The 20,997-nt window shown below is 49.9% G+C and overlaps 1 protein-coding gene across 2 annotated transcripts in view; it reads left to right on the forward strand.

Annotated features, from left to right (window-relative positions):
- Positions 1-7,573: 7,573 nt before the first annotated feature.
- EIF4E3 (eukaryotic translation initiation factor 4E family member 3) overlaps positions 7,574-20,997 on the forward strand; it is a 30,352-nt gene continuing 16,928 nt past the window's right edge. The window contains exons 1-2 of one of the 2 annotated variants that reach the window (XM_081106431.1): positions 7,574-7,738; positions 8,182-8,313. Coding sequence is in view for 1 of the 2 variants with exons in the window: in XM_081106430.1 (XP_080962556.1) it covers positions 12,964-13,082 (119 nt within the window). In the remaining variant the exon portion in view is untranslated. Of the gene's footprint in view, positions 7,739-8,181; positions 8,314-12,900; positions 13,083-20,997 lie in introns of those variants that run through there. The other variant, XM_081106430.1, reaches the window with a different exon arrangement.

Consider the following 20,997-nt stretch of genomic DNA (forward strand, 5'->3'; position numbering starts at 1 on the left):
TTGATGGTTTTCCTTCAGAATGAAATATAGGAAGTTATTTGCTCCATTAACTATACTTTTATAAAATATGAAAAAGAAAAAATATGAAAAGTGTGTGCTGTGCTGTACTGTATTTTATTGACAAGATCATACTTCATGTAATATAAAATATTTTAGTCTAATAAGACAAGAAGTCATGAGCCTTGGGCATTTTAGGAATGATAGTGAAGCCACTCAAAATTAGGGTAATTCAGAGTTTAGTTCTGAGTGGTCTTGAAAGGACGAAGATGATACTTAGCTATCTCCAAGATCATTGCCAATAACAGTGAACACTTGTGGCACAAATCCATGTGCAAAGTGGCCTGTGGGTACCACATTATCATCATGCACATTAGAGATCAAGACAGAGTCTGGTCATTATGCCATGCTCTTCACTTCCCAGAGAAAGACACTATCTTACCATAGAAACGAAGAAACTCTTAAAGAAATATAAGTTGCATAACAGGCAAGTTAACATTATGTGCATTGTATGTATCAAATTAAAGTCAACAGGAAAGGTCGTAAAACACTGACAGCCTCGCTCTGTATGGGGAGTCTGCAGTACCTCGCATGGTAAAGGGAAGAGATTCAGTAACTGCTAAGGTTCCGTTGGCCTAAACTGCCCTTAGCATCTTCATGACTCATGTAGTGCTTTGCACAATCGTTATAGTTCTGAAAATTTTGTGCAATTACAATTATTTTTGCAAACAAATGTCTCCATTTCTAAAATTGCTTTATTTTCCTCTTATAATTGCCCATCAAGGGATAATGGTTTCTTAAATTTTACAGTACTTGGCTCTTAAGAAGTAAAATGATAGAATATATCAGGGTACACTTTAATAATGAATATTTTCCTCATGGAAGGGTTCCTGTTCAGATGCTTGTTGCGTGTCCTTCACGAGCAGCGCTGGGCTCCCTGGGAGGACCGAGTGTGAGCTCCTCGGCCGGCGCTGTGCTGGGGGGGACGGTGCGGAGGCCACTGGTACGCCATCACCGCCGCCTACTGTGTGCAGTGCAGGTTGGTGTCTCTGTATCAGGGTGCTCCTGGCGCTCTATTTTATTGATGAGATTATTTATACAGAGTGATTATTTAAGCTCAGCAGACACAGTGCCTTCCTCAGAGTGCTGGCTTGCAGAGCGTTCCCCTCAATCACGTTGAACGTTCTCCACTGTGGGTCGCGACCCCTTTGGCGGTCGAACAACCCTTTCCCAGGGGTCGCCTAAGACCATCCTGCATATCAGATATTTACATGACGATGCATAACAGTAGCAGCATGACAGTTATGAAGTAGCAACGAAAATAATTTTATGGTTGGGTCACAACATGAGGAACTGTATTTAAAGGGCCAGAAGGTTGAGAACCGCTGCCTTAAATGATAACTGAAAGCTCAAAGGAAAATCTTACCCTAAAGCAGCTGCTTACCAGTAGCTGTGAAGAGGTAACCAACTCAGGACAACTCATCACTAAGCAGCGCAGTCGGCGCAGTGGGGACAGGGCCCCGCAGCTGCAGGAAACCGAGCGGAACAGGCCGTGCTCTGTGGACATCTCAGCACGACCAGCCCTTCCCGTTTGCCTGGACTGTGGCAGGGCTTTCAGGGACATAGTGCGCAGTCCCGACAGGACACGGCAACCCGACTGTGAGGCAGCGTGTGGTCCTGCAGGGCCTCCGTCCGGACAGACTGGGAAGCAGGGGTCCCTGCACACTCAGGGTCAACGGAGAGACAAGGAGACTCAGAGAGGGCGAAGGTTTGGTCCAAATCACAGAGCTGTGGCGCGTGGACCCGAACACACCTTTTGGACTTTCTTCTGCTCACGTTGCCTCTCTGTTGTCCCTCTTTTCTAAGAACTGCTGCAGACCAGCGTGAGGCCGGCTGGCTTTCCTGCTCAGCTCCACCTTCTGACCTGAGCGACACTCGCTCGTCTGGTTGATGGCCCGGGGGAGCGGCAGTGACGACTTGGCTAAGGAGCCAGTGATGCACAGAGCCCGGCATTGCAGGGCTGCATGCTGTGGAGACAATCCTCAGTGACATCTAAACGCCAGCGCTAGGCGTCGGGTACAGGAGCTTGATCCTGCCGTCAGTAGCCACCCCGTACGGCTTCCACAGGTTCTCTTCGTCTGAATGCTTAGACTGGCCACAGAGCCAGGGTCTCTGAAATCCTCCCCCTCCTCTTCCTCCTCCTCCTCCTCCTCCTCCTCCTCCTCCTCCTCCTCCTCCTCCTCCTCTGAAACCACAACCCAGTACTGCCCTTGACTGAGGATTGAACCCATGACCCTTCAGTGTCGGGGACAATACTCAAACCATTGAGAACACCAGCCAGGGCCTTTTTTTGTTTATCCTCACCCCAAGATAGTTTTCCATCAATTTTTAGAGAGAGTAGAAGAGAGGCAAAAAGAGAGAAATATTAATATGAGAGAAACATATCGATTGGTTGCCTCCTGCACATGCTCAGACCAGGGCCTGGGCCAGGGGAGCCTGCAACTGAGGTACCTGCCCTTGACCAGAATTGAACCCGGGACCTTTCAGTCTGTAGGCCGACCCTCTATCCACTGCCAAACTGGCTAGGCCCAGGGCCTTCTTTTTTTTTTTTTTTTTTTTTTTTTAATGTTTTCATTGATTTTTTAGAGAGAGAAGAAGGGAGAGGAAGAGAGAGAGAAACATTGGTGAGTTGCCTACACCTGGGAATCGAACCCACAACCTGGGTATATGCCCTGATCAGGAATCGAACTGGTGACCTTTTGGTGCACTGGACAACGCTCAACCAACTAAGCCCCATGGGCCAGGGCAGCTGGCTCTGTTCTTAGCCAAGGAGAAGCATGGCTGCTCTCCAGGCCCCCTCGGCCAGAGCAGGAGCCTCCTAAGGAGAGTCGTTGGGGCCTGCTTAGCCCTCGCCTGGGAGCTCGCCTCCTGCTCCTTTCAGAGTTGTGTTTGGCGACTGACGCTGACAGGACTTGATCTGGCCCTGGAAGGATGGGCAGAGAAGAAGAAAGCTCTCGGGAAAGAGTATGGATATGTGAGCACACAGGGTGCTTGCTGAGCGGGGATTAGATGGATCACTGGCTCCGGAAAGCCGATCTCCATGTGCAAGTGCTGCACGAGGAGCTGGGAGGACGTGGGGAGGAGCGGGGCCCAGCCCAACCCTGGAGCTCATGCTGTGTGAGCCAAACACCCACCAAGGGGAAGAGGCTGCATCCAAATATGTAACGAAGACATGTATTGAGTATACGCACGTGTTGCCAGGCACAAGGGAATGTTGTCACATGACATGTAACCAAGTGTATAAAGAGATGGACTTGCAGATGCTTTTGGAGAGGTGGGTTAGGTGGGGAGGGTTTCCCATGCTGGACTGGAGGTTTCAAGACTCTGCCTGTGAGAGACAGCAGGCCAATGAGGACTATGAGCAAAGAAGTCCAGGGGAAAGGTGCATTTTAGGGAAATGAACCTGCCATCCACGGGAAGGGTGAATTGGCAGAGGAGAAAGACTAGAAATTGGGAGATGAATTCACAGACTGTTCCTTTCAATCAGTAGTTGTGTACCCAGCTCATCTTTTTAACTTTTTGGGGTGCTATCCATGTGGCCAGCGCTATGCTAGGCACCAGGGCATAGGGGTGCTCAAGGGGGGCCCAGGCCTGGGAGACAGGCAGAAGGTCAGGGCTGCTGTGACATGTGTCATGAGGGAAACAATCAGGGAGGGGTCTGCTCTGGAGCCTGGGGCAGGAGACCTCCTAGGAGGCTTGAGTGGGAGGAGCCAGCCGTGCAGAGCAGAGGGATGGGAGGGTTAAGAGCAGGAACTGCCTGTGCAGGTGCTCCCGGGCCAGAAGCTCAAGGAAAGGGGAGACCACAGGATGCAGGAGACGCCAAGCCCTGCTGGCCACCAGAAAGAGTCTGGGCGTGGTCGTGAGGCAGTAGGAAGCCAGCAGCGCCCTGTGGGTGTGGTCACATCACTGTTTGGAGACAGTGCTCAGCTGCTGCCTGGCAGTGGGAGGTTAGGGGCTAGTGCTGGAAGTGGGGAGACCAGCGAGGAGCGGGGGGTGCTTGGCTAGACTTGGAGGAAGTGAGGACTGGGAGTGGGTGGACCACTGGGAAGACCAGTGCAAGGGGAGCAGGGTGACCCAAATAAGGACTGTGGACGGGGGCATGTGGATGTGGAGGGTGGACAACTGAGCCTCATTGTCTCATTGTCCAGGCTCGGTGACTGGCAGGCCCTCAGTCCGCTCACTGCAGATGCTCCACACACGCTGTCTCCCCTCCCCCCTCCCTCTCGCCCCTCAGAGCCAGGCCTTCGGGGGTCTTTCGAGTCTAGATGATAACACTGGTTGAGCTTTTCTGTAAAGTAACACCCGCTGAGTTTGCGAGGTGCATTAGACATAGTTTCTTGCATGCGCCTCAAAGCAGTCATTTTCTCCGTGTTCAGCGAGAAGCCAGAGCTCAGCAAGGTCGGTAACTCCCTGGAGTCACACAGCTGACCCTGCAGGGTCCTGGTCAAAGTGGGACTCGGCTCACTAAAGCAGTCACTCTCTTAATTAAAAATTAAATTCATTGGAGTGACACTGGCCAATAGGAGCATATAGGTTGCAAGTTACATCTCTATGATACATGGGCTGTATATTGCATAGTGTGCCCACCACCCAAAGTCAGATCATCTTCTGCCACCATTTACTGCTCCCACACCCTCCCTCTTGTAACCACCATACTGTCATCTGTCTACGTGTCTGAATTTCAGTTTTATATCCCACATACGAGCGAAATCACATGGGTCTTAGCTTTTTCTGACTGACTTCACTTAGCGTGATACTTTGAAGGTCCATCCATGTTGTCGCAAATGGTGCTATTTCTTCCTTTCTTATGGCTGACTACTATTCCATTGTGTATATGTACCTCATCTTCTTGATCCAGTCCTCTATCGCGGGGCACTTTGGCTGTTTCTGTGTCTTGGCCAGGGGTCCTCAAACTTTTTAAACAGGGGGCCAGTTCACTGTCCCTCAGACCGTTGGAGGGCCAGACTATAGTTTAAAAAAAACTATGAACAAAGTCCTATGCACACTGCACATATCTTATTTTGAAGTAAAAAAACAAAACGGGAACAAATACAATATTTGTATTTACATGTGGCCCGCGCGCTGTAGTTTGAGGACCCCTGGTTTTGGCCATTGTGAATAACACTGCAGTGAACATAGGGGTGCATATATCTTTGCAAATAGATGTTTTTGAGTTATTCGGGTAGATGCCCAGGAGAGGTTGCTGGGTCATATTGTAGCTGTCTTCTTAATATTTTGAGGAGCTTCCGTACTGTTTCCCACAGTGGCTGCACCAGTTTACATTCCCACCAGCAGTCAATGAGGGTTCCCTTTCTCCACATGCTCCCCCACACTTGTAACTACGTGTCTTGTTGATAATGGCCATTCTAACAAGTGTAGGGTGGTATCTCAGTGTAGTTTGATTTGCATTTGCTAGTGAAGCTGAACATCTTTTGATATAACTCTGGCCATTTTTACGTCTTCTTGGGAGAGGTGTCTGTTCAGGTCCTCTGCTTTTTTTCTTTCTTATTCTATGTTTTTGTTTCTTTGGTGTTGAGTAGTATGAGTTCTTTATATATTTTGGATATTAACCCCTTATCAGAGCTATTGTCTGCAAATATCATCTTCCATTCAATTGGTTGCCTTTTTGTTTTGTTATCGGTTTCTTTGCTATGCAAAAGCTTTTTAGTTTAACACTAGAGGCCCAGTGCATGAAATTCGTGCACTCAAGGGGATCCCTTAGCCCAGCCTGTGCCCCCTCTTGTAGTCTGGGAGCCCTCAGGGGATGTCCGACTGATGGCTTAGGGTGATGCCATGGTGATGATGAAAGATGGGCCTAAGCCATCAGTTGGACATCCTTAGCACTGCTGTGGAGGTGGGAAAGGCTCCCGCCACTGCTGTGCACTTGCCAACCATGAGCCCAGCTCAGGGCTTCTGGCTGAGCGGCACTCCCCCTGTGGGAGCGCACTGACCACCAGGGGGAAGCTCCAACGTTGATCGTCTGCCCCCTGGTGGTCAGTGTGCATCATAGTAACCAGTCCTTCTGCCTTTCAGTCGATTTACATATTAGCGTTTTATTATATAGGACTAGAGGTAGAGGCCTGATGCACAACATTCATGCAAGAGTAGGCCTTCGCAGCCCCAGCTGCCTCTGCCACCCTCGCAGTCCCGGCTTTGTCCAGAAGGTCGTCTGGAAGGTCATCCAGACAGTTGTTCCGCTGTTTGGCCATTCGGTCGATTTGCATATTACACTTTTATTATTATAGATAGTTCCATTCATTTATTTTTGCTTTTACTTCCCTTGCTTTTGGGGTCAAGTTCATAAAATGTCCTCTATGACCAAGGTCCATAAGTTTAGTACCTATGTTTTCTTCTATGTACTTTATGGCTTTAGATCTTATATTTAGGTCTTGGGTCTGTTTTGAATTAATTTTTGTACATGGGATTAAAGCAATACTCTTAAACCACTCTACAGCCTCCCCCTCTCCCCCACTGTCCTAGGGGATTTTCCAATCTCCCCCTCCCCCACTGTCCTAGGGGATTTTCCACTTCCCCCTCCCCCACTGTCCTAGGGGATTTTCCAACCTCCCTCAGCCTCTGGGCCATCCCCTCGGACTGAGTGGCCACCACACTGGAAGTGTACCCCAGGCCTGGGCCTGCCCCTGGGCCTTGTATCTAGGGTCTGCCATCTAGTGGCCACTGCCTTCCTATTTCTCCTGCGCTTGTAAAAGAAATGGGAAAAAAGCTCCCACATACCAGACAGCCCTGTAAACAGGAGCCTGCTCAGACTTAGAGAAAGAGCCCAGCAACATAAACATAGGATGTTGCCAGTAAGTTCCCCCACCTGTTCAACAAACATTTAAAAAATGCAAACACACACACACACATACACACACACACACGTGCACAAGTCTTTCCACTGGAAAGGGAGCTCCCTGAGGCAGTGATTTCTTTTTTCCGTACTGCTCACTAAGGAACCTCAGAGCCTGGGACATGGCATTTGCGTTGCGGACATGCCACAAATACTTACTAATCGATGTGTCCATTTTCTCAGTTAATCTTGATGATCATTTATGCTCAGTGAGAGGTAGGCACTGTTGGGATGCCCATTTCTCACATGTGGAGACCGAGGCACAGAGGGACAAGAAGCTTGCCAGGTTTGGGGAGAGCGAGCTTTGACGGAGGTTTTCTGACTTTAGGTCCCTGGATTTAACTACTGTGCATAGTGCCTCCGTGTACATCCACTATTTGCCAGGCCTGTGTGTGGCATAGCCACCTTTAGACAAGTGGTAGGAGCACCTCTGGGGACCACCAGCCATTTCCCTCCAATCTCTTCACTTTGCGTGAAGTTTCCTTTCCTGCAGTGCTGTGACAGAGACAGTGAATGGAGGGAATTCAGAAAAGACTGGCCGGCCGACAATAAGTCCCTATCACTAGCGAGCTCTGTGGCTGTGTGACTTTCCACCGTGCCCCAAACCTCAATTTCCTCATTTGTCAAAGAAAGAGACTGAGTTAGGATCTCTGCCTTCCTTTCCAGCTCCAACATTCTACTGTTCCTGTGACTCCCAAGGAGCCTGATAGGAGTGGAAGACAGAAGACCACTTGTTACTAGGCAACCAGCACCCACCTCACCCATGTTGCCATGGTGATGATGAAAGTTGGGCTGATCAAATTACCAGCTAATTGCACATGAGAGCTCCAGGTCTGTCTCTTTCTTGCTTGTTGGCTGGGTCTTACTTCCTTATTTTCCTAGGAATTATGGAGTGATCTCCCCCACCCCCATCTGCAGTGCCCCCAAGGCAGTCCTCGTGCAGCAAACAGCTGGAAATAGAGAGCCTGGCTGTGTCTCTGAGTAGCTGTGTGACATTGCATAGGTTACTCGACTTCTCTGTGCCTCCCTTTCCTCATCTGGAAAATGAAGGTGTTAGAATAATGATCCCTGCCCAAGGCTCTTTCCTGCTCTCAGATCCTGTGATGCCTAGGAAGCCCATCAGGGGAGCCAGCCACACTGTTACTAGGCAACCAGCAGGCACCCTGCCCAAGTTGCCTTGGTGACTGCATGCTGGAGGGAGGGGAGTAGCTGCTCAGCTAATTGCTTAATTATTTATGAGTGCCTCAAGTCCTTTTTGTTGTTTTCATTGCTAGGGGCTGTGTGGTTACCTTCTCTTCCTCTCTCCTGCCATCCAAGTCTTCTGACTCCTGTTACTCGAAGCACATTGGCCTGGATCTCAAGCTGCCTTAGTCCTCCTCTGTCATTTCCAAGAGTGGTGGCCTCAGGTAAGTCACCTCGCCCCTCTGGGCCTCAGATTCCTCATTTGTAAAATGATAGGTTTGCCTAATCTTCAAATTCCTTTTCTACCCTGAAATTCTAATCCCTACTGCCCAGTTACAAAGGGGGAAGATGAGAGGAATTTTCCCAATTTGTTATCTTCTAAGGATGATTCTGAAGAGCAATAACATATTTCAAACAGGAAGGGAATGAAAGTTTTGCTTATTGCTCTCTCCTTGCCTCTTACCTTAGTGACATGACCTGACCTTTTATTAATCTAAAGGTCATTTAATTTTTTTTCTATCTCCTATTTCTAAAATAGACTTGAGGGCTTGTATAAGATGCATGTGTGAAATTAGGTCATTGCAATAAAACTAGGAGTAAAGTAATACAAAAATAGTGATGCTTCTTCATTGGTTAATATTGAGGTGACTGAGCATCAGATGTAATACTGAGCATCCTGGAAGCCAGAGCAAGAGAGGGAGGTACGTGATCGTGACTCAATAAAGAAAAATTGCCAGACTGTTCTTCTAACTTCGGAAAGTAACTTGTCATGTGGTATAGACTGTCTTTTAGCAACTACAGATACAACTTTTTAATTAACCCTTTCTTGCCGAGGGTGTTGTTAAAGGACATAAGGTAGAAGTTCACCTTGATAGTTTGACTTGTTTTGATCATTAGAAAGCAAAAATGCCTTTCTACCAATACTTTAAAATTTTATAAATGTAAATGTCAACTAGTCAATATAAACTTCCAGAACCAACTATTATTTATACATTAATGCTACATAAATTCATGTAACCACTTACACAATAATTTAGAAAAATGTATCACGTTTCAACCTAGACAAAATGTACACTTTCCTAAGTTGTTCTGAAATAAACTGGTACAGATGAGGAAAGACATCAAATACAGAGAAAAAAAATGGCGGAGGTATAGACGGATGTGTCCCGTGCCTTGTCCCGGAGCTGTTAGGGTGAGCAGCTGAAGCGGGTAACATACAGCCTGAATAAGCAGAGGATATTCAGCTGAGAGACAGTTTGCAACCAGGAACTGCAGAGGAATCCTTGAGAAAGTGGATTGAAAGTTGGAGACTGCGGCTGAAATCTCTCCCGGTGCACTGGCTCAGCCTCGGAGATTGCACCATCTTGAGTGGCTGTGTTTTGGAAATGTATACTGTACACCCAAAGACCCCGCATCCAGAGATCGGCTGCTAACCCGGAGACACCGGATCTGGGACAGCGCGACTATGTGTAGTCCTGCTTCTCACAGAAAGCAGATCCAAGCTACAGCAGCCTCCTGATCACCACACCTTCTGTCTGAGAAACAGCAGCTGTATGTGAAGCCTCCCCAACCAGCCAGAAGAGCCACCACAGCTGTGAACAGCACCCACCAGAGGAGCTGCTGCCAACTGAGGAGCAGCTGCTACCACAACCGCCTGAGGAGCAACCACAGCCCAAGGAGCCACTGCTACCCAGGGAGCAGCCACTGAATGACTCAACATCTAGATATGTCAGTGAGACCAAACATGGGTAGACAAAGAAACCCCCAAAGGAAAGAAAAGGAGGACTCACCAGAAAAGCAGCTAAGTGATACAGAGGCATTCAACATGACAGAAAAAGAATTCAGAATAAGGGTCCTAGAGTGCATAAACCGGATGGAGGAAAAAATCAACAACTTATGCAAGAAGCAAGAAGAAACAGATGAAAAAAATCAATAACTTATGTAAGACCCAAGAAGAAATGAAGAGCGATATAGCTGCAATAAAAAACACCATTGAAAGTATCAACAGTAGACTAAAAGAAGCGGAGGACCGAATTAGCGAATTAGAAGACAGGGAAGCAAAACACACCCAAACTGAACTGCAATTGTAGAAAAAAATTAAAAGACAGGAGGAGAGTCTAAGGGAGCTTTGGGACAACATGAAACGAAACAACATACGAATAACAGGGGTGCCAGAACAACAGAAAGAGGAACAAGGATTAGAAAACCTATTTGAAGAAATAATATCAGAAAACTTCCCTGAGGTGGGGAAGAAAAAAGTCACACAAGCACAGACATCAAATACAAAATTGTTTATGGTAGCATTATTTATAAAAGAAAATGACTCCAGACCACTGAAATCTTGAGGGTAGTGAATTAAATTATATTACTTCTTTAGAATGTATTGCTTTGTGGCCCTTAAAATGAAATAGACCTATATGTTTTGATATGGAAAAAAAGCAAATATATAATATTAAGTAAGATAAGGACGTGCAACAGTGGTATAAAATGCTTCTATTTCTGTTCTGAAAGATATAGATAGGTGTACAATTTATATATCTAGGTATATGCTTTTATGTGCATACTTGCATTTTTCCGGAAGGGAACTGTTAACGGGTTTCCTCTGGGCAGGAAGATGGATAGCTTTGGGAGGGAGGAATGAGCATAACTTTCATTCCCTTCCTGTTTGAAATCATTTCCTTATTTTTGCCACGTGGACCCGTTAGGTTTAGGGAGGCAGTAGAGCCTGACAGTTAAAAGCCTACACTCTGCTGCCTGAATACCAGTGTTCACATCCTGGCTCTGTCATTTACTAGCCGTGTGACCTTGGGTTCATTTAACTTCTGCATTTCTCTTCAATGAAATGGGCCAATAATAGTACCTTCCTCATTGGATTTTTGTGAGGATTAAATGAATTAAGTATGAAGTGCTCAGAACAGCCTAAACAATGCCATATATCTATTTTCTTGAAAAAATAAGAGGAGAAATTTTAAAAAATGCGTCTAACCAAAAGCACCCCCAGTATCTCAAAGTTGGAAGGACTTTATAGATATGTCACTGCTTCCAGCATCATACGCTGTATAGAAAATATGTTAGAGCGCTGGCGTGTGTACTGGAGGTTTGCGGGTTTGATTCCCAGTCAAGGGCACATATATACCTGGGTTGCAGGTTCAATCTCTGGCTCCCGTCAGGGTGCATGCAGGAGGCAACCAATCGATGTGTCCCTTCCCTTCCCTTCCCTTCCCTTCCCTTCCCTTCCCTTCCCTTCCCTCCCCTCCCCTCCCCTCCCCTCCCCTCCCCTCTTCTCTCTCTCTCTCTCTCCTTCCCTCCGCCGCTCTCCCTACCTTGTACTCTCTCTAAACACCAATTGAAAAAATACCCTTGGGTGAGGAGTAACAAAAAAAATTATGTTTGAAGCAGGAATCGAAAAGCAGTAGTTAGTTTTCATTGTCATTTTATCTGGGCTTGAATACCTTTTTAGGGAAGGCGCCTGTCCTGGGATTTTCAATAGACATCTCCGATGCCTGTGATGACCCTGAACCCATCCGGACTGCAGCTCCTGTTCCGGTCCATCCCAGTGAATGCTCACGCTAAGAGCAGAACATATGTTAGGCCAGGTGGGAAATCTATGAGAAACCGGAACTGTTACAGACTAGAGAGGGACGATCCAGAAATTCAAGGTTAAAGAGAGTACCCATGCCTGTGCCAGTTATGATCCATGTTCACATGCCCTCACACCTCTCCTTTTCTTCTGAGAGAGGGGCACAGGCCGAGAAAGGGGCTGTGCCAGGACGATCCCGCGGGAATCTGCTGGCCACAGGGACTTCTTTATCCAGAGGTGTCGAAAGCAGGGGGGCTCTGTGTTCAAGACTGGGTGGCTTCCTCCTCTTTCCAGCAGGTGCTCTGGGGCAAGCCTGGAGAACTGCCTTTGAAGTTGGCCACACTTGGGGCCAGGCTTGGGCCCCTCACTATATGCACGTGGTGGCTGCGGGGGGGGGGGCGGTTGTTGGGGGCTCTAGTCCCTTCACATCAGCTGAGTTCGGAAAGTGCTGTCACCACGAGGAATGTAAGGCTGACCTGTTACAGCCTCATGCCTGCGTCAGAGGGTCCTGCCCTTTCTCTTGCACTCACTCAGGCATTCCAGCGCTTGGCTAGAGCGTCCCATTGTATCTGTCAGTCACATCCAACTGTGCTTCCCTCTGCCCTCTCCTTCCTCCATCGCTGCTCCAGTCATCTTTCCCACCTACTCCTCTTCCCTCCCATATCCAGCCATTCCTCCCTTTCTGTAGCTCGTCCACTCGGCTGTAGACTTCTGGTCTGGCTACAGAATTAGCCGCTTGATCAAGGGTCCTGGGTTTGATTCAGGTCAAGGGCACATGCCAGGGTTGTGGCTCGATCTCCAGTAGGAGGTGTGAAGGAGGCAGCCAATCAATGATTCTCATCATTGATGTTTCTATCACTCCTTCTCCCTTCCTCTCTGAAATCAATAATAAAATATATATATAAAGAATTAGCAGCTTGACACATATTGTTCCCCCACCCCCATAGCCTACCAAGATGTCCCAGGCCGCAGCTCTGCCCTCCTGCCCTCCCTCGATCCATGCAGGTTTCCAAGCCACCACACCTGCCCAGGGCCGGCCAGCTTTTGTTCCGCAGGCCAGGCGGTGGGGGCGGGGCCTGGCGCGGGGCGGGGCTTGGCAGGAGGGCGAGGCTTGGGGGCGGGGCCTGGCAGGAGGGAGGGGCGGGGCTTTGGTAGGGGCGGGGCCTGGCAGGAGGGAGGGAGGGGCTTTGGTAGGGGGGCGGGGCCTGGCGCGGGGGCGGCGGGCGGGCGCGGTGACTCAGCCGCCGGCGCCCGGCCGTCCGCTGGTCCCGGCCTGGCAGGCGGGGCGCAGAAAATGGCGAGGCCCCGCGCCGCGCCCGCCCCCGCTCCGCCCGGCCTGCAGCCGCTGTTGGCGCCGCGGCCCGAGCCGGGCGGGGTCCCGCTGCATTCGCCCTGGACCTTCTGGCTGGACAGGTGAGGCCCGGCCGCGCGCCCGGCTCCTGGCCCTTTGTCTGGGCTCCTGGGCCCCCGCCCGCCGGCTCGCGGGCTCGGAAGCCGAGGTGGGGCCGGGCGAGCGGCTGGGAGCGGACAGGCGCCGCTCCAGAACTTTCGGCCGCGCCTTCCCTTTTATCCCCCTGGCAAGGACGGCCCCGGGCCTGGCGGCGGGAGGTGGGCGGCCCGGTCACCCCTCGGTCGGGACGCGACCTTGGCCGGACGGCGCCGGGCGAGGGGAGGCCGCGGGTGCGCGCGGCGGGGCGCGGACGGCCCGCGGCGGCCGCGCTCACCTCTCCCCGCTCGGTGTGAGCGCTGCCGGGAGCCGGGAGCCGCCGCCCGCAGGCGCTGGGGGCCGCGGGGGCCGCGCTCACCTTGGCCGTGACGCGGTGGCCGCTCTCTCGGAAATCCCCCCTGTGCGCGCGTGGGTGAGCGCCCCCCGCAGCCTCTCTGTTCTGCCTCTCGTGCCGAATGCTACGCAGTGAATTGTGTGTGTTTACTTTTCATCTGTCTCGATCCCGCTGTTAAGGGCCACAAAGCAGGGACTGTGTTTTTGACACTTGCTGTATCACAACACCTAGAACTGTGCCTGGCGCACAGTAGGAGCACAAGAACTTGTAGACAAGGGAGTAAATGGGCGCCTGCAGAGCCCCTTTCCGTATCTCGCAGTGAGCGTGCCCGCCGGACGCCCAGGGCTGCCCAGGAGCAGGAGCGCGCTGATGCATCTGCAGTGGCGAATGTCAGGAGGAAGTGTGTGTGACATCCCCTGACAGTGCCTCACTGCACACACCTGGTTTCATCAGTGGAAGGCCTTGTGTAAAATGCCTGCAAGACTTTCTAAAGGTGAAATTCGCCTTTTTGAGGAGGACAGACTCAGTCTGGTCTTCCTGTGGGCTTAGCGCCACCGCAAGAACTGACGTCCGACCCGCTGTCTTTTCTGGCGCTCAAAGAAGAAGTTGGGGGTAGGGGAGGTACGAGGCTCTTTTTTTTTTTTTTCCCCAAAAATATTTTCACTTTCATTATGAGATGCTAAGAGCATTTCATTGTCATAAGGAGAGTTTTTTAGCCAACTATCAAAATGAAACCATGTGTGTCTTTGTTTTCAAGAGTGTGCTGTAACCACTTGTTAACAGGTATCTGTTTCCAAGGCGTTAAACCTGGACCCCAGGTTTAAATTGTGAATACTGTTGACTGGGGGGGGAGAGAGGGGGAGGTGCAGTATCAAGAGAGTTTCTCTTTAAACAGGTCAAAAATCAGTCTACTTACAAGAGTAACATTTTTAAGAATGGTCTAAGTCGATAATACTACATAACACACAACTTTTAAAGAATATTTTGTATCTTTTTAAAAATTTTTTTATTGATTTCAGAGAAGAAGGGAGAGGGAGAGAGAGAGAAAAAAAAACACCAGTGATGAGAGAGAACCATTGATTGGCTGCCTCCTGCACGCCCCACACTGGGGATCGAGCCCGCAAGCCGGGCATGTGCCCTGACCTGGAATCAAACCATGACCTCCTGGTTCATAGGTCAACACTCAACCACTGAGCCACCCGGGTAGGGCTATTTTTGTATCTTTTTAAGATAAGAACATGGTAACTTCAGTGAAGACAAACTATTGCTTTCCTATTATGTACTTGCACATTTTTGTTCTCTGAAAGCCAGAAGTCAAGTGAAATGTACTGTTATTGTCACGTGGGAATCTTTAATAGAAGTGGCTCTATTAGTTTAGAGATTATAATCAGCTCCAACGCTGCTCACATGAATTCATTTCCCTGGTCGGCCATCCCGTGACTTTCTCCACTTCTTTGGGAGCCCATTGCCTTTATGTAGGCGGCCCCTTCCTCTTGGGGGTATGAGCACATTGAGTTCTAGGGGTTCATTTATCACTTTTCCCCAGAGAAACAATTCTGGAGAGAGTGGGGAAGTTCTTAGCTGATATCTGCCATCAGAGACTTCATCCATGGGCCTCCCTCCCATGGCTTCAGACTCTCCTTTGTCACCTGCCTTCCGGCCTGTCCTACCATCCAGCACTGTGTGATGAGGACGAGAGAGAAGCCTCCCTTTCATATATCCACAGGCTGATCTGAGGATAAATGAGAGCCATGGATGTAAAACACCAGCACGTAAGTGCTTAATAAAGGTTAGCTCCTAACATTGATATTTCATGCTCCCACACTACAGGCCCTCCCCCTCCCCTCACACACCCACCCACAGCCCCTGGAGCAGCTTATCTGAACTCAGTGTGCGAGGCCCCCAACCGCCTCGTCCCGCGAGGATGAGCTGGAGAGCCGCCCAGTGGACTTACTTGCATTTGCAGTAGTAAACTCCAGCGTGACCCTGTTTGTGTTCTGTTGTGTGGGGTGTTTTCAGGTAGACTGGCTAAGGATTTCAGCATTTGGGAGGTAACTTTGTTTGAGGGTATAGCCTGAAGAGTTTTCCTTCCATTGCCTGGATATTTAAAACCCTGCCCTCTCTTGATTCTTAGAGGCCACTCTGAGCTTGTGTCTCTGCTTTGTTTCCCTCGCGGTTACCCCTTTCCTCTGCGTTTTATCCACGGCCCTTAGTCCTCTTCTTGTCTCTGCCCACACAGTGAGCTCGTCCCGTCGCACGGCAGTGTGCACTGACTCCCCAAACGGCGCTGCTGCGTCTGTGGCGTCCACACCATCCCAGCAGTGTGTGCCCGGCCACCTCCTCCCATCTGTCCATCTCAGATCACAGCCCTGGACAGAGCCCCTGTGTTCCGTCTGTCCCGCCCAGAAATCTTGGAGTTATCTGTGACTCTGCCCCCTTCCCCCTTTCTCCTCTCTCCTGTCTTTCTCCCGACCCTCTACATCAGTGGTTCTCAACCGTGGCTGCACATGAGAATCACCTGGGAATCTTTTTAAAATCCTGATTTCTGGGCCTCGTCCTCCGGAAATTCTGTTTCTGTGTTGTAGGGTGGGGCCACAACATTAGTAACAAAGAAACAATTTGCCTCAGGCATCTGAGAGCGCCTGCGCTTTTTTCCTTTTTCTGGTTCCTGCTCAGATGCCACCTTCTCGGGGCGGCCATTCCTGAGCCCTGATACACAGTGGCACGCACCTCCAGACACACTCCCCGCCCCTTTGCTCTCTGGGGTTCGCCCCCTTGGCCCGTCCTCTCTCCTTAGAATGTGCTTCCCTGGGTCTCTCCCCGCGCTCTGGCCAGCGCCCGGCACAGGTGGCCACACCAAGTACCTAGGGCAGTGATGGCGAACCTTTTGAGCTCGGCGTGTCAGCATTTTGAAAAACCCTAACTTAACTCTGGTGCTGTGTCACACAGAGAAATTTTTTGATATTTGCAACCATAGTAAAACAAAGACATATATTTTTGATATTTATTTTATATATTTAAATGCCATTTAACAAAGAAAAATCAACCAAAAAAATGAGTTCATGTGTCAACTCTGACACGCGTGTCATAGGTTCGCCATCACTGACCTAGGGCCTCGTTGAATTCCGCCCGCGGTGGCTCGCCCTTTCCCACCGCGGTCACTCCACTCAGCCATTATTTCTTCACGTGCATTCTCTTACCCTGACCTCCCAGTCACCGAATCACCGGCTGTGTTTGTTAAAATGCAGGCTCCCCACCCTGCCCACTTACTCAGTGAGACCTCTGGGGTGGGGTGTGCATTTGTAACGAATTCTCAAAACTCAGAATTACTGCTCTGTTTATTGACAAGGTTAATTGGGCATCTGACCCGCTGCTCTGGGTGCTAAGAATGCACAGATGATGACAGCATTGACCTGGGCCGCCCAGGAGGGGTGTCTCGCATGCTGGATGCTCCCACAGATCCGTGAGGAGCCCAGCGCGGTGCCGAGTTCTAGAGGGACCCACCTTTCAGGGTGTGATGCTTTCAAATGCATTCGAGTTGTGTGCTCCACGCTGATAAACCTGATCCGTGGAGGTGGGGGCTTGGCAAAGAGGATCCCCAATTGTCCTTGTTCATAGAATGGCCCGGGAGACTAGGCGAGGCAGGAGACTGCATGGGAGGCCACAGCTGATGGGTAGTGGCTGGCTTCCCAGCTACTCCTGTTCTTTCCCCTGATTCTTGCCTCTGAAACGACAGGCCCTTTTAAGGCCCAGGAGTTTATTTTGTGTAGGGGACGATGGGGCTCTGGCCCTGGTGAGGGCTCGCAGCCTGTCCAGCTGTGGGTCAGTGGCTGCTTTCTGGGCCTGTGGTCGCTAAACATCCTCTCCCAGGAAAGTTACTCGTTCTTACCAGCACTGTCTGTTCAAAAGTATACTTTCCCTTTTTAATATTAGAGACGCGCTTTCCTTATTTTCAAACTAAGACAGCTGGCAAGACTTTAGGGACCTGACAACAATGACAGTGGAAACTTGGCCTTGCGTGGTTCTGTTGTCAACTCTAACCAGCCACCCTCTCCCCCCACCCTCCATGTGCTGGGGGAGTAAGTGTGTATCAAGTTTAAAAGAGTCCCAGTTGCTACTGTCAAGGAGCTTGTAGGCTAGGGATGACAATAGCAGGGAAAAATAAGAACTGCAGAAATAAAGCATTCAGATCGTGTAGATAGTTTCAATGGATGCATTATTCAATGCTAATAATATGCCCTGAATCATTTTTGCATGTGACTCTTTCTCAACCAGCAAGCTGCTGTAACCACAAGCCATAGATCTGTCTAAAACGTGATTAAAATGAAATCTGTCAAAAAGTGACTTAAAGGGATGAGTGCTCTCAACGGGACATTGTTCATCACATACCTGAGTTTTCCCTCTGACAGCGGAGCCTGACGTTAACAAAGTCAACAGGAAGTCGGACTTTGAGGAGACATCCCTGGCTTTGTAGTTTCCCCTTAATGTTCTCTTCACGGAAATGAGATGATCTCTCAAATTAGGTGGAGTGTTGTCATTATTCTTTTTCTCATGCAGCATTTTCTGTGCATGTTCACTGGACGTGTGTCTCCATTAGTTGGACTATGGAACCACGTATAAAGCCGAAACGTCTTTCCACTTCAACCAGTTAATATTAACTACACTTCCTCAGTATGCTGGGGGGCTCTAGCGGGGCCATCTCCACCCCTTTGTTCACCTGTCTTTCTGCTGCAGCCCATCAGTGGCTGTTGGTTGGTCAGTTATTTTCTTCTCATGTCCAGCCCCAGGAAACGACCTGCAGATGTCTTCTTCCCGAGCTGCACACCTTGCAGCACATGCTGGGGAGGCATTATTGCCAGGGACTCTGGCAGCATCTCACCCTGCCCTGCACCTCTGCTTCTGCCCACTGGGGACTAGATGGGTGGTGGGAGAGGCGAGGACAATAGGCAAGAGCAGGGGGTGGGCCCAAGAAGGGGGAATATAACTTAAGGTGGGGCGAGAGAGGTATTTGTGATCCCACGTTCTGTATGTGACTGCCCATGCTGACAGTGACCGCTTGGTTTTCAACGAGAGGCGTCCTCATCAAGCCAGGCAGACCAGAGAAAGGACCCAGGTCTGCCGAGAGACAGGCTCACTAAGCCTTAATTTCCTGATCTATAAAGTGAGGATAATAATACCAACTTGGCAGGATTGCTGTAAGGGCTTGAAATAATACATGTAAAACCCTTTCATATCGCATGTGCTCAACAAAAGGAAGCCATTATCACAGTAATGTCATTAAATCAGAGAGAAAACCCTGGAGAACAGTTCAAACTCCTCACCTGCTCATCAGGGCTGTCTCAGCCCCCGCTGAGCACAGGGAGGGGGCACAGAGCTCCATGTGTGAAACAGGTCCTGACTCCTCAGCTGTGGTTGTCACCAGCTCTGCCTATATCGCCTACGAATGCTCCAAGTCTATGTGTCTATTCCTCTCTCAGCTGCTTCTCCCGCTGCCTCTGTCCCAGGCAAATTAAAGAGGATTTAAACATTGTTCCTTTGCCTTCGAGAGTAGGGGATGCAGAGAGCAGACGGCCAGTTCTAAACTCTGCGGGGACAAGGGCTCTGTCTCCGCTCCCTCAGCTGGGAGGTGTGCAGTGAATCTGTTGACTGAATAAATGATAAATCTTCTGAAACTTGTGACGTGCTCGCAGGGCTTCTCAGCCTTGACTCCATGGCGTTCGGGACTAATGCTTCCGTGTTGAGGGCTGGCGTGTGCACTGCAGGAGGGTCAGCGGCAGCCTGGCCTCCAGCCATGAGGCCAGCAGCATCCCATTCAGTCGCGATGACTGTCTGTGGCTGTGCCAGTGTCCCCTGGGCCACACCACACAGGAGCATTCTTGGCCTGTAGAGAGAGGGTTCAGTTAGGGTTCTCTTGGAAGGTTTGAAATAAAAAGACCTTTAAAAGATAGGAGAATAGGTCTGGCCAGTTTTCTCATTGATTAGAGTGTTGCCCTTGGACTGAAGGGTCACAGGTTTGATCCCCGTCAAGGGCACATACCTTGGTTGCAGGCTCGATCCTCAGCCCTGGTCAGGGCATGTGCAGGAGGCAACCAATCGATGTGTCTTCAGTGTGCTGGGTGGGCACTAGCCAGATGTTTCTTACATCGATGTTTCTCTCTCTGTGTCTCTTCCCCTCCCTTCCACTCTCTAAAAACACATGGAAACAAGATCCTCAGGTGAGGATTAACAACGAAAAAGATAGAATACAGTGTACGTGTGACGCCAGTACAGCTGTTTGTTTCATGGACATCCACACAGACAGGGACCGTCCAGTTGCTACACTACCTGTTGGCATAAGAGGGAAGAGCAGGTGTGGCTCGGCTGCCAGGGCTGCAGCTCTGCCCTCAGCCGCCTGCACTGCCTCCTGAAGAGCCAGGAAGCATAGACGATCCAGCTTGTGGGTCCACATTGAACCAGCAAGTCCAGCACACACTGGTCAGTTCACAAGGCGCCGTCACTTAGAAACCTGCTTTGTTTGCCCCTTTAACGTCATTCTGTGGCTCTGGCCCAGCCTTGCCCTTGAAGAGGTCCGAGGTTCAGATACGAGGTTAGGCACGTGAGCACTTGGCAGTGACTGTCGGAATCAGCTGTGGCGCACAGAGTAATGCACGCTGTGCACAGGCCAAGCCAGACATCTGCTACCATCGGAAGTTCCCACAACTCCGTCCTGTTACTTTGGTGCCTGGATATTCATAAAACTGCAGCAGTTGTGAGGAGCCTTCCATCAGAATCCAGAAATTAGAAAAATTAGTTTCCGTAGACCCTGACATCTTTCAAACAGCGATGGGCTGGCATCGGGAGGTGTCGATCGGAATGGGGCTGTTGTGGAGCAGGAGCCTGCTGGTGTCAGTGCGCCCCCTCCCCCCCTCCACTGGGAAGGCGATGCTAAGGAAGTTATATGGGCACAACCTCGTATTAAAAATGGGATCCAGCCCTGGCTGGTTTGGCTCAGTGGATAGAGCGTCAGCCTGTGGACTGAAGGGTCCCAGGTTCGATTCCAGTCAAGGGCACATGCCTAGGTTGTGGGCTCGATCTCCAGTAGGGGGCAGCCCATCGATGATTCTCTCTCATCATTGATGTTTCTATCTCTCCCTCTCCCTTTCTCTCTGAAATCAATAAAAATGTATTTTAAAAAAATGGGATTCAGCAAAGACTGTGGCCTGAATGAGAACACACCTAGAGTCAGTTGCAAAATTCCCTTAAAAATGTAAGTAGGGCTTGACTGGAAAGTCAGGGGTATAGAGCAGGAAATCTCAGATGGGTCACCTGTATTCTGATTAGGTTTCTGTGGCCTCAGGCACGTTACCAAACCTCTCTAAATTCTGGCTTGCTCACCTGTACAACAGTAAGAAATAATACTGACAGCGTAAGTAGGCTCGCAGGGACTCGCCGCCTTCGTGCATTCATTTCGTACACACTAGCTGCTGGCGGTGTTTTAAACACCGCGCAGCACTGCCTAGTCCTTGTTTCATTCTAGAGCCCTTTTATAGACTGGAAACTAGATTTCT

This window comes from Myotis nattereri, assembly GCF_964212035.1.
Source record: "Myotis nattereri genome assembly, chromosome: 14".
In the NCBI taxonomy this organism is placed as follows: domain Eukaryota; kingdom Metazoa; phylum Chordata; class Mammalia; order Chiroptera; family Vespertilionidae; genus Myotis; species Myotis nattereri.